This window comes from Notamacropus eugenii, chromosome 5 (genome assembly GCF_028372415.1).
Source record: "Notamacropus eugenii isolate mMacEug1 chromosome 5, mMacEug1.pri_v2, whole genome shotgun sequence".
Lineage (NCBI taxonomy): Eukaryota > Metazoa > Chordata > Mammalia > Diprotodontia > Macropodidae > Notamacropus > Notamacropus eugenii.
In genome coordinates, this window is record NC_092876.1 from 333848998 (window position 1) to 333861825 (window position 12828).

The following is a 12828-nucleotide window of genomic DNA, read 5'->3' on the forward strand; positions in this document are numbered from 1 at the left end:
AATTTCTCAGGCTTTCTCCATAAGCCTGAGAAATTTTTTCCTTATGTCTAACCTAAATCCATATATCTACACTTATGGCCAATTTTTCCCTGTTCCACTCTTAGTGGTGATGGAGAATATCTGATCACCAGGCACTTTTTCCTGATCTTTTATCTACTTGATGACAATTAATAATTATTATTATCATTATACTTTATGAAGTATACTTTAGGTTTACGAAGCACTTTACAAATATCCCCTTTTATCCTTAGAACAACTTTGGGAGGTAGATACTATTATTATACTTATTTTACAGATAAGGAAACTGAGGCAGAGAGTGCTACTCATCCAGGTTCAGACATCTAGGAAGTGACGGAGGCAGAATGAGGTCTTTGTGATACCAAGTCCAGCACTCTAGCTACTGCATCACCTAGATGCCTCCAGCTAAGTTCAGCATGAATCCTTTCCTCATCCCCCCAGCTGCTACAGCTCCCTGCTAAACTATTTTGTATCTGTTTGTGCATATATGCTTATATGTGCATATCTCCCCACCCTCGCCATTTTCTAGGTAGAAGGTAAGCTTCCTGAATGTAGAAACTGTTTCATCTTGTAGCCCCAGCACTTGGCAAAGTAGTTGGTATACAATAAGCAATCAATAAATGTTTGCTTGATTGGTTATGCTACAACCCCGAATCCAAAAAGGGCCTCTTTTTTGCCAGAATTATGACATTATTTGACATCAAAGCTGTGGAAGTGGTACATACATACACACTTCTATGAGCCTATTTATTGGCCTGGTTTACCAATGAAGGGAGGGGGTTCCATATCAGTAAGACAGCAACAAAATCACAAGTTCAGAGATAGGAAGGGACAGTAGAGAGCATTCGGAACATGACCTTTTCACCCATCACAATCCATATCTAAGGTAGTAATCCTTTAAATAATTATATACAAGTGACTGTCCAGCTTCTGTTGGAAGACATCTAGATGTCTAGCTCCTAGAGAAGTAGCATTGGGAATATAAAAACTACCTTCACAGCATCTCTTATCCATCTATCTCTTTCTTACCACTTCTACAGCCCTTTTCAAGTCCCTATTAGTCCTTGCCTACATAGACTCCTGCAACAGCTCCTGGACTCACTTCCCCAATCTTTCCTCTCTAGCCGTTTCACTTTCAAACAATTCTAATTGTTAGGAAGCAGTTTTTGTTTATTTTTTAAATGGGCTGAAATTGGTGCATCTCTGCAACTTTTACCCATTAGTTCCAGTTTTGCCCATCATGAGTAGTAATCTCCCTTTTGCAAAAGTTCCATTCTGGTATTTCATAATGAAGTTTATACATTCTCCAAAGCCAAACCAGTGAAACAATTCTTTGGAAGGCTCCACCATACTAGAAAGGCTCTCAGTTTGACCTTACTTAGAGACTATATTTAGGTCTAGAAGGAGCTTTAGAAATTATGAAGTGCCGGAGTTCTTAACATGGAGGCCCATGATAAAAAAACAAAACAAAACTGATAACTGCATTTTAATCTAATTGGTTTTCCTTATAATACTATATATTTAATACATTTTAAAATGTCACTCTGAGAAGAGGTCCACAGGCTTGACTAGATTGCCAGAGGGATCCATGAAACAAAAAAAAAAAAGTTGAGAATCTCTGGTCTAGAACACTAATTTTACAACAGAGAGGCTGACTTCACCAAAGCCAACAACATGATGTACTTCAAGTAGTGATGCTCTTAAAGGAAGCAGACTTTGATTTGACATAGTAACTCATGGAATGCCTGGACAAATCACATCACTGCCTCAGTTTCTAAATCTATAAAATGGAAATAAAAATCAACACTTCCTACTTCACAGAGCATGTTATTTTAAATTGTAAAACATCATATAAATGTAGGCTGTTATTGTTATATATAATAATATTATGTAAATAGAAGTGACAGCAAAGACACTTAGGAACTAGGCCTCCTGAGTCCAGCGAATCTACAACACCAAGACTACATAACCGTAACCATCCGTGTATCACTCAGAAAACCCAAGTCATCACCCTGACCTTGCTAACAGATTCTCTGAAGTTGAGGTGTAAATGGTTTTTGCTTGAAGAACAGAAGGTTCTGAGTCCCACCTCTCACGCCCAATAACTGGCAGCTGTGAATTGTCTGTAGCACCCAGATTTGTTCCAAATGACCTGCCCTTTTCAGCCGGTGTTAGTTTCTTTAAACAGGTTGTGCTGCTCTCACTTACTTTTTAAAAAGCTATAAATATCTGACAACTCCAGCTGCTAAAATAACAGGGTAAGAGTGCTTGCTTCTGCACTGCTGTATCAGGAGTAAAGAGTTTTTCTCTAGTGAGAGTTATTGGCGCTCAGAAGAAAGAAAAAAATCAATCTAGGGCCACACAGACATAAAAAACAATTTGGTTTAATTAGGGTTTACTTGTGGAACCTCTGAATTAAAAAAGTGGAAAAGTATTTGATTGGGAGTCACAGAACCTGTTTGACTTTGGGGAAGTCACTTAATGTCTTTCAACCTCAGTTTCCTGATCTGTGTGTTGAGGAAATTGTACTACATTATCTCCAAGGTTCTTTATCAGCCATGTTTGACTCTTTGTGACCCTGTTTGCCGTTTTCTTGGCACAGATACCAAAGTGCTTTTCCATTTCCTTCTCCATCTCATTTTACAGATAAGAAACTAAAGCAAACAGGGTTAAGTGACTTGCCCAGGGTCACACAGCTAGAAAGCATGTGAGGCTGAATTTGAACTCAAATCTTCCTGACTCTAGGCCCAGTGCCCTATCCACTATTAGCTGCCCAAGATTCTTGCAAGTTCTAAATCTTATTTAGTCTATGGTCCTGGAGTATCTAGTCCAACCTCCTGTCTGCTTATGAATCCCTTTATAACATTTCAGTGATGGCTTGTCACTCTAAAGAAAAGATTCTTCATCATTTTGCATATCATAGATGACCTTGCCCAGCCCTCCCTCACTCAAATCCAAGTCTGCTGCAAGTCATGTCATCACCTTGATGTCATGGTCTTCTTCAAGAACCAAGGACAAACACAACAATATCATGGGCCCTCTCTGGCCATCTGGCAAAGCCTGTTGACTCCTCTTCAGAATAATGTTTTTAAATACATAAAATGAAATACATAGGATTATAGAGAAAACCGATTATATTGAATAGTCACCAAACATATATAGCTCATAGACTTTAGATTAAGAGTCTCCAAAGGGGTCCAAAAGCTGTGCAGTGCCACTTCTTTATTTTCCAAGCCCAAGAGGGCTGAGACTTACTTACCCGTGGCCACACAGGTAATAAGTATCAGGGGCAGAATACAAATCCAGGTCACTCACCTACAGAGCCAGAGTCTTTTTTATTGTATCATTGGGTACACAGTTCCAAGGCAGTTCTGCCTGCTATTAGACAGCTCTAATTATAAGAACTGTTTCTTCATTTGAAGCTGAAATCACTTTGGGAATTATACCCATGGTTCCTAACTCTCCCTATGGGACCAAGAAGACAAGAATGACCCTTCTTTCTCATGATAGCCTTTCAAATAATTGAAAACAACTATGGCATCCTCTCTATTTTTCTCAAGATACAATCTTATAACTGGCATTTACATAGCACTTTGAGGTTTGCAAAGCACTTCGCAAATTTTATTTCACTTGATACAACAATCCTAGGAGGTTGGGTGCTATTATGATCCCCATTTTTCAAATAAGGAAACTGAGGCAGATAGAGGTCAAGTGATATTGCCCTTTCCGTAGTCACATAGCTAGTACATTCCTTAGACCTTCCTACCTCTAGGTCCAGCGTTCTATCTACTGTCCCACTTAGCTACTCACTGACTTAATTACCTCTTGACATAAGCAGGGCAGGTATTATCATCCATTTTTTTAAACAGATGAAAAATCAGTCATAGAATTCCAGAGGTCTCTGGTATAACCCATACCTGGAACATTAATTCCCCTATACCATCCCCTTACCAAGTGGTTATTCACCTTTCATTTGAAGACCTCCATCCCCTAAAGAAGCCTCTTCTATCTTGAGACTGTTTCAGATGTTAGGAATTTTATCCCTTTATGCCAGTGTGGAAGGGCCCATGATTTCTTCCATGTAAGAAATTCCTGGGTGGGTGATCTTAGAAAGCATCCATGACTTCGTAGATAAGTTTTAGAGAAGAATTGGGGCCTAAAGTCTAATGACATAAAGTCACTTGACCCAAGGTCACAGTTACTGTTAGAAACAGGGTTTGAATCCAGTCTTTCTAACTCTACCCAGTACTCTACCTACTGTGCCATGCCACTTCTTTTCTTTAGAGAAAGTTGAAATCTTCCTCCCTGTAACTTCCTACTTCCTACCCAACAAACAGTCTTATGGGGGAGTTGGGGGAGAGGGGAGGGAGAGAAGCAGAACAGGTTTAACCCCCTCCCCCTCCCTAATGCAAGAGCACTGACTTTGGATTCAGAAGTCCAACAAAATATTGACCATACCTACCCATTACTTTGTGTCCTTGGGGAAGTAATTTACCTTCAGGGGGCCTCAGTTTCCTCATCTTTAAACTGTGTGTTGGTGCAGTAGATGAGCTTCCAAGTCTTAAATCAAGGATCCAAGGATTCCCTATACCCTGTCTCCCCATTCTTTCATTCTCCTGGCTAAGCATCTCTTTTTCCCTCTTCTGGATACTCTATAGTTTTTCAGTCTCTTGCCATATATGTGACATAGCTCTTCAAAGATAGATGGGACCTAGGCATTGCTAGTTGTGCCCAACTGAACACAGTACCTAAGATTTGTTTTGGCCCAGGGACATTACAGCATCCATGTACTGCCATCCATTCCACTTTTTGAGAAAGAAGCAAATAAATACAAGGCTAAATCCTCCTGATATTTTAAGAACAGACAAAAAAAGTTTTAAGCAAAATAATAATGGTAATTATTGTTATCAGTTGCATATCATTATCAATGAGAAGTTGCGGTAAAGGTAGGAAGAAAAAGAAAAAAATGAAGATGGGCAAAGAAAAAGAGGCAGGACAGACCAAGAGAAGACAGAATGATAAAGAAGGAAAGGTAGAGAGAGGGAAATATAGAGAGTGGGAGAAATAAAGGGAAGACTAAGGGTCCAATAAAAATGTAGAAAAGGGTAGAAAGACGGAGCCTGGAAAAAAAGAAAAAGAAAAAAAGACTGGTGCTGAGGAGATGGGAGAGGAAGAGGGCTCATTCGGTTCACCCTGTCCATCAAACAGCACACCCTGCAGTTCCTGGGAGCTGTGGCTTCCAAGTGAAATGCTAATTAACTGATTAACCACTGCTCATAATTTTTCTGCCTAGAGAGTTAAGTCCAGTGCCCATCCTCATTCCTGGTTCTACACTCTTGTTTCTGCATTTTATTTTCCACATTTATTAAGTGCTTACCGTGTGCAAGGCACACTTTTTCACATGAATTCTATCTTTCCTCTTCTCAACCCCCACCCTCCAAAAAAGGCAAAATCATAATTGTTGTCTCTTCTACTACTTGTATTTCTGTAATTCTGCTCATAGCATCTTCCAACGTCAGTGCTAAAAAGACTTGAGAAGTCATCTTCACTTCATTTTACTCATTTTAAAATGAAATAAAGTGGCCAGTCCAACTTCACACTGGAAAACTGGACCTAGAAGTCTGATCTCCTGACTTGCGCTTTAAAAATCCTGGGCATTTTTCTGTCTCAAACCATCCTTCTGGAAGAATTTATAGAATCATGGAGTTGGAAGGAAACCCAAGAGTCATCTGTGATGGCCCATACCTATCAGAACTCCCCACAAACATCATGATATACGCAACACACATTCATTCACCATCTGCTTGAAGACCTCTGATGACAGGGAACTCACTACACCAAAGCATCACAGTCCAGTTGTGATGTTAGGAATTATTTCTTTATAAAGAAACCAAAATGTGACTCTCTGGGACTTCTGTCCTTTGCTCCTACTAGGATTCAGCAGACTAAGCATAGTTCCTTTTCCATGTGACAAGTGTTGATATACCTAAGGTATCATGTGTCCCTTCTATTTTCATTTTTCCAGGCTGACCATCCTCAGCTGCTTTAACCAATCCTCATGAAGCATTATTTTGAGATTTGTGATCACTTTCCTTTGGATCTATTTCAGCTTATCAGTGTTGTTCCTGAAATATATCATGTTAAATTGAATGCGGTATTCTAGATATGGCAGCTAGGTGGTCCAGTGGGTGGAGTGATAGGCCTGGAGTCAGGAGGACCTGAATTCAAATCTAGCCTCAGACACTGACTAGCTATGTGACCTTGTTTGCCTCAGTCTCCTCATCTGTAAAATGAATTAGAGAAGGAAATGACAAACCACTTCAGTATCTTTACCAAGAAAATCCCAAGCGGGATCACAAAGAGTCAGATACAACTAATCAACAACAGCAATAATTCTAGATATGGTCTGACCAGACCAGTTTTAACCCTAATTGATGAGGTCAATTGAAAGAAAGAGAAGTGGCCCTCCAATGATGAAGAAATTAAAGTTCAAAATTTATCTCGTCTGGATATAGCAAAACACAGGTGTCACTGGGAATAAGATCCAGAAGTCCTAATTGTTAGGTCAAAATCTGCCTGTTCAACCATCTGCTTCCCAGAAGGTAGCACTGAATATATCTAAGGTTTGGGTTATTGAGCTTATAACATTTCCCTCTGATCTCCTCTAGAGATGATAGCAAGCCACCAGAGTTTATTGAATAAGGGGTGATGTAGTCAGACCTTCCCTTTAGGAAGATTAATTTAATAAGTTAGCAGTGGATAGACTGGAATGAGGAGCAGCTTGAGGCAGGGAGACCAACCAGCAGGCTATTGGAATATTCCAAAAGTGAGGTGAGGAGGGCCCAGATCAAAGATGTTACAGTGTCAGAAAAGAGGACATATCAAGGTAAAATCAGTAAGCCTTAGCATCTGATTGGATCTGGAGGAGTTGGGGTTGGGGCAGTGAGAGACAGTGAGGGACAGAGGATGGCACCTGGCTTGTAAGTCTGGGTAACTGCGAGGATGGTGGCACCCTCCATACTAATAGGAAAGTTTGGAAGAGGGAGGGGTTGGTGGGAAAAGAAGGTAATTGAGTTTTGTAGATGATAAGTTTGAGATTTCTAATAGGCAGTTGGAGATGTGAGACTGGATGTGAGAAGAAGGATTAGAGATAGATAAACAGATCTGTAAATCATCAGCTTAGAGGTGATAATTAAATCCATGGGAGCTGATGAGATCTCCAAGTGAAATAATATAGATCCAGGGGTGGGGAACCTGTGGCCTCGAGACCCATATGTGGCCTTCTAGGTCCTCAAGGGCAGCCCTTTAACTGAATCCAAACTTCACAGAATAAAGTGCTGCAGTGAGGGCCCAGTTCAAAATTATGTAATATAAATATGTAGTGGACCCAGTCAGGATGGTTTTATGATTTTGTCCATCTTTTTTTCAACAGTGTATGAATAGGAGTGAAGAGAGTAGATGGTGAGAGTACTCTAAGGCTGAGTCTTGGCAGGACAAGAATATAAAAGTATAAGACTTAGATCTTGCTCTCGCGGAGTTTATAGTTTAATTGAATACATAAGATAGAAATACACAGAGGAAAAGTTAGATAGACAAGAATGGCTATGATAGTCAAATGAATCATATTGATAGTAGGTACCATAATATCAGTGTGGGTTGGAGTGGTCAGAGAGGATTTCATGTAAGAAATGAGACTTCAGCTAGGCTTTGAAAGAAGGATCTGGATAGAGAAAAGGAGGGGACAGGGCATTCCAGGAAAGGTGAAACAAATGAACATGGCAAATATTTGTGATAAATATGGCTGGAGGCATGAGTCTGGATAAGGCAGTAGTGGGAATTCAGGTTTTAAATGGTAGATTAAGATGACTCCAGATGACTGCTGAGGAAGTACACCACCTTCTTCATAGAGAATTGATGAACTTGAGGTTCAGAATTAGACATGCATTTTTTGATTTTGGCAAATGTGTAAATTTGTTTTGCAAGACTATGCTTATTTGTTACAAGAATTGTAGGGGGTTTTGGGTATGAGGGGATTTTGGGTGAGGGTTAAGTGTGCAGGTAGCATGATAGTTATGAGAGAGAAAGAAAGAGAAAGAAGAAAAAGAAGAGGTTCATTAAGACATTTTTAAATGCACAAGATACCTAGAAGTTCAGAGGGAAACACAAGATAAGCAGGACAGCTTTGAAAGTGATATATTGGAGTTATTATATCCCTTTTAAAAAAAACAACAAGTTGTATGTAACAGAGCTTTCAAATTTCACATATAAAAATGGTATATCAGGGTCAAATTTTGGCAGACCTTGAATTTGCAACTTTGTCTTATAAATTATAGAGAGTCACTGAAAGTTTTCTGAGCATCTTGAAGGTGAAGTTTTAGGACTTTGACTGTAGTGTGAAGAATGGGTGGAAGAGGCAGGATGGGGGCAGAAAAATCAGTTAGCAGGCCATAACAGTAATCTAGGCACCATCAAGTCATGCTTTAAGATCATAGTAATGAGAATGAAAAGGAAAATGGACAGAAGAGACATTAAGTTGGAATGACTGATAACCCCTGGTGCTTGAATGGATTTGATAGGCAAAGGAGGATGTCAAAGATGCCTTTGATGTTTGGTGTCCAGCATGCTAAGTTTGAAATAACAATCCAAGTAGAAGTACCTAGCAGGGAGCTGGAGACATAGCTCAAGGGAGATGCTAGGCTAGAATTTAAGAGTCATCAGCAGAATAATGGTACCCTTCATAAGGGTGAATAAGGTCTCCAAGGAAGAGTACAGAAAGAGAAAAACTAGAGACTCAACCTTAGAGAATTCGCACAATTTGCAAGGGGAAAGGAAAGCAAAAGCACAGAGGAGGACTAGTCTGAGAAGTAGAATCTCAACTAATATAGTGCAATGCAGCAAAAGCTAAGGGAGAAGAGATACCCAAGGAAGGAGGATTCAGTGAGATTAAGGAGGATGTGGTCAGAGAAAAGGTCGTTGTATTTGATGATTAAAAGATGACCTTTGAAAGACCAGCTTCGATAGAGGAGGGGAGGTGGAATCTGTATTACAAGATATCAATTGACCTCATAGGTTTTGATCATTTATTTCAATAGTCTGGAAGTAAAAGAGGGAGAGGAAATAGGACAAGGTTATCTGGGGTCAACAAGTGGATCCAGGGACAGTTGCTGGCTTTGGACTTTGTGTGTATTTTAAATTGAAGGACTCTGCACGTGTTAAGAGGGGACAGGGGAAAGAGGCAAAAAAAAGACAATGTTTTCTATAACAGTATTTTCCATTTTGACCCTTCCCCTGCAGTTTGCTTTGCCCTGAAATTACAAAGGAAAGTCCAAAGTCAAATCAAAGTCAAGGGACTTGTGTGGTCCCTTCCAATTCTTAACATTCTATGATTTCTCTCCCACTCAGATTTAAGAAAATCCATTGATAAGAAGAAAAGGAATGTGGGGTTCTTGAAAGGGGCATGAAACTTCCTTCTTACCATTCTTTAAATACATCAGTAAATGGGGCTAATAACGTTGAATCAGATTAACTAAAAATGTTAAGCATGTGTAAAAGATAAAGACCCAGTACAACAACACTGAGGAGAGTTCACCTGAGTGTGTCAGCATAGTGTAGCAAAGAGGAATGGATGGAACACTCTCTATGTGACTTTGGACAGGCCACTTGGACCACTAAAGCCCCTTTTCACTCTAAATCTATGATCCTTCATGTGTATAGGATTTTGAGGCTTACAAACTACAGGCAGCAAGTTCCCAATTTATCTGTTGTTATCAGGAAGGGCAGGAAAACTGGATAAATGAAATTCCTGTCTCACTTTTGCCACTAGTTTCAACCTCTTCCATTAAGACTTTGAAAAGAGCCAAAAATGTACTGGCTTGAATCTTCCCTGATTACTAGAGAAATGAACCCAGAAAAGGGAAAATGAACACACAAAAAGAGAGGAAATAAAAAAACCCAAATAAAACATGTGCTAATGACAGAATAAAACCATAGACTTTAGATCTGGAAAGGACTATAGAGATAATCCAATTCACCCTCCATGTTTTACAAGCAAGGAAACTGAGGCTCAAAGAAATACATTGATTTATCCAAGATCACTCAAGTAAGTTATTTTAAAAAAAAAAAAAGCTGGGATTTTTAATCTAGCTTTTCTACTCTAAATTCAATGACCTTTTCCCTATACTGTGCTGTTTTACTGAAACCACACTGTCAACCTCTAAGTCAAGGATTCTCCACTTTTTTGCTTATTATGGACCCTTTTGGAAGCTTTATGCAGCCTGTGGACTTCTCAGAATAATATTTTTTTTCATTATAATTGAAATGATAAATTTTCATTAGAGCTGAGTGAAAAGAAAGATGTATTTTTCTATCCAGGTTCATAGACACCCTAAAATCCATCCAAAGATCTCTTTGGGGTTCATGGGCCTCAAATTAAGAATTCTTGCTCTGAGTAGCAGAGAAGTACTTGACTAGGATAATGAATGAAATCTTCCAGCACAGTACTTCAAACTCAATAGGAACTTAATAAATGCATATTGAAGGAATGGATGAATGATCAGGATGTTACCATGTATAGCAGAGGCTCAACTTCACATATAAACCCCTTCCTATTTACTGGATCAGTCCAGAGCAACATTTTGTACTCAGGCAATTCAATTTGACAATCATTTATTTATGAAGTGCCTACTGTGTGGTAGGTACTATGCTAGATACTGTGGTTACCAAAAAGAAATAATAGTTACAGTCTTCGGGGAGCTTACATTCTACTGGGGGAAATGAGGGAAGCTTCTAACAAAATCTTTGGCTTTCTTTCCCTACAGTAAATGGAAAAGCCACCATTTCCATTGAGAGTTGCTCTCCAACACTCTTCATGTTCATGCTTAATGGAAAACAGGAAAATGGCATAATGACTTTTAAGAAGAATGGGATGAAGCTGGAGGTTTACCCTCAGACCACTGGCATCCACAAGTTACAGATCTTTGCTAAAGGTACCTCGGATCTCTACAGCTCTGTGTTAGAATATACCGTGGAGTGCAACTCAGTGGATAGGAGCATCCAGCTTCCCTCTGAACTCCACCAGCCCGTGGGCCCCAGCTGGTTCTCTGAGCAAGCAGGCATCCTGAAGCCTTCACATCCTGATCCCATTATCCACACCAAGGATGGGCGCTGTTCCATCAGCTTTGGAGTGGAAGAGGACATCAGTGTCTTAGCCTCATTACACGGCGATGAGAAAATAACTGAGGAGACGCAGCGACGTTACATCTTCCAGCTCCATGGGGAAAAGAGAACAGAGCTGAAAGTCCAACTCCCCTATGCAGGGAAGTTTGCCCTGAAAATATTTGCCAAGAAGAGGTTGGATCCAGGCAACTATGTCTTCATCTTCAATTACCTCCTCTGTTGCTCCAACACTAAAGTGAAATGGCCCGTGTTCCCGGAGAGTTTTGGCAACTGGGGCCAGGACAATGAGCTGCTAGAGCCTCTATCTGGGGTGCTGCCGGCCAACCGGAATATCCCATTTAAACTAAAGCTCCATGGGGTAGCAGAAGCATTAGTGAAAGGGCAGGACACATGGCCTCTGACGCTGAGCCAAGACGGCTACTGGGAGGGTACCTGTAATACTGCAGGCTGCCGAGAGGTTTATGTCATGGTCTTGGAGAATGCCAACCACAACTTCTACTCCTACATCCTGAAATACAAAGTGACAGCCCAATGACAGTCATTGAGCTCCCTCTACTCCATCTTTCTGGATGGACATTTCTAATTTTTCCAGCTTAGCAAAGTTAGAATAGTATGCTGAAAAGAGTAAGGAGAGAGAGAGAGAGACAGAGAGAGAGAGAGAGAGAGAGAGAGCATAAGACTGCATCATCTAGGAAATAAGAAGGTCCTGAAAAGCTAGTTGCTGGTCCTCGTTCTGCCTCCTGATAACTCCTGAGTGATCTTCATAAAGATGCATATACTCAGTAATTCAGTTTTCCTTTTTGCAAAGGGCATAATGATACTTGTGTCCTATTCCCTTTGCAAGGAAGTTGTGAGAATAAGATGACTGATATGATGGAGCTTTGGAAGATAAGGTGCTATATCCATCCAAGATTTTGTGATCGTAGTAAAATCTTGTTATAATGTTGATGTAGGGGAACAAGGATACTGACCATATTATAGAGTTTCCTCATTGTAAAGAGAGAATTGCCCTCAATATTCAGGGTCCGTGAAATGATCACAGACGAGAAATCATATCGATCAATACCAAAGGATGGAATTGTATGATATTTAGTGTAGAGAGTATCTGGACTCACTGAAAAGAAACACACACATGCACACACGTGCACACACATGCACACACGCACACACATGCAAACGTGCGCACACCCATGCATGCACACACACACATCTCCCAAGTCCATCAGGAAACGATAGTGTTCGAAGCTTTCAGCAGTGGCCCTGCTGCCCCATCCCCTTTCCCTTCTGTCTCCTTCTGCTAGCAGTCAGACAAGTCACATCAGGAACAAGAAAGCCCACAAAAGAATCCATCATCCTCATGACCTTCTCAGGGTTCCACACAGCCAGAAGACACGATCACTGCCCTCTTTGACCTTGGGTTTCATCTAATGCATTAAAAATGACAACCTGAGAGGTGGGCTGGGAGAAGCCAAAATAGAGAGGATATGTCAGAGAGTAGAGAGGGGTTAAAAAAAAAAAAGCAGTGTTTACTTCTTGCATAGTCCAACCCCAGTTTCAAAGGGACCCAGAATTTAGTAACACACACACACAGCCAATCTTTACAGTAAAATTGTAAGTACAATCAACTCAACATGA

At 40.3% G+C, this 12828-nt stretch overlaps 1 protein-coding gene across 1 annotated transcript in view; it reads left to right on the plus strand.

Moving 5' to 3' along the window:
* Window positions 1-12168, plus strand: part of KY (kyphoscoliosis peptidase) — a 96804-nt gene extending 84636 nt beyond the window's left edge. Inside the window, exon 11 of the mRNA XM_072613597.1 lies at window positions 10836-12168. Coding sequence (XP_072469698.1) covers window positions 10836-11728 — 893 coding nt within the window. The 3' untranslated portion in view covers window positions 11729-12168. The remainder of the gene's footprint in view (window positions 1-10835) is intronic.
* Window positions 12169-12828: the final 660 nt, after the last annotated feature.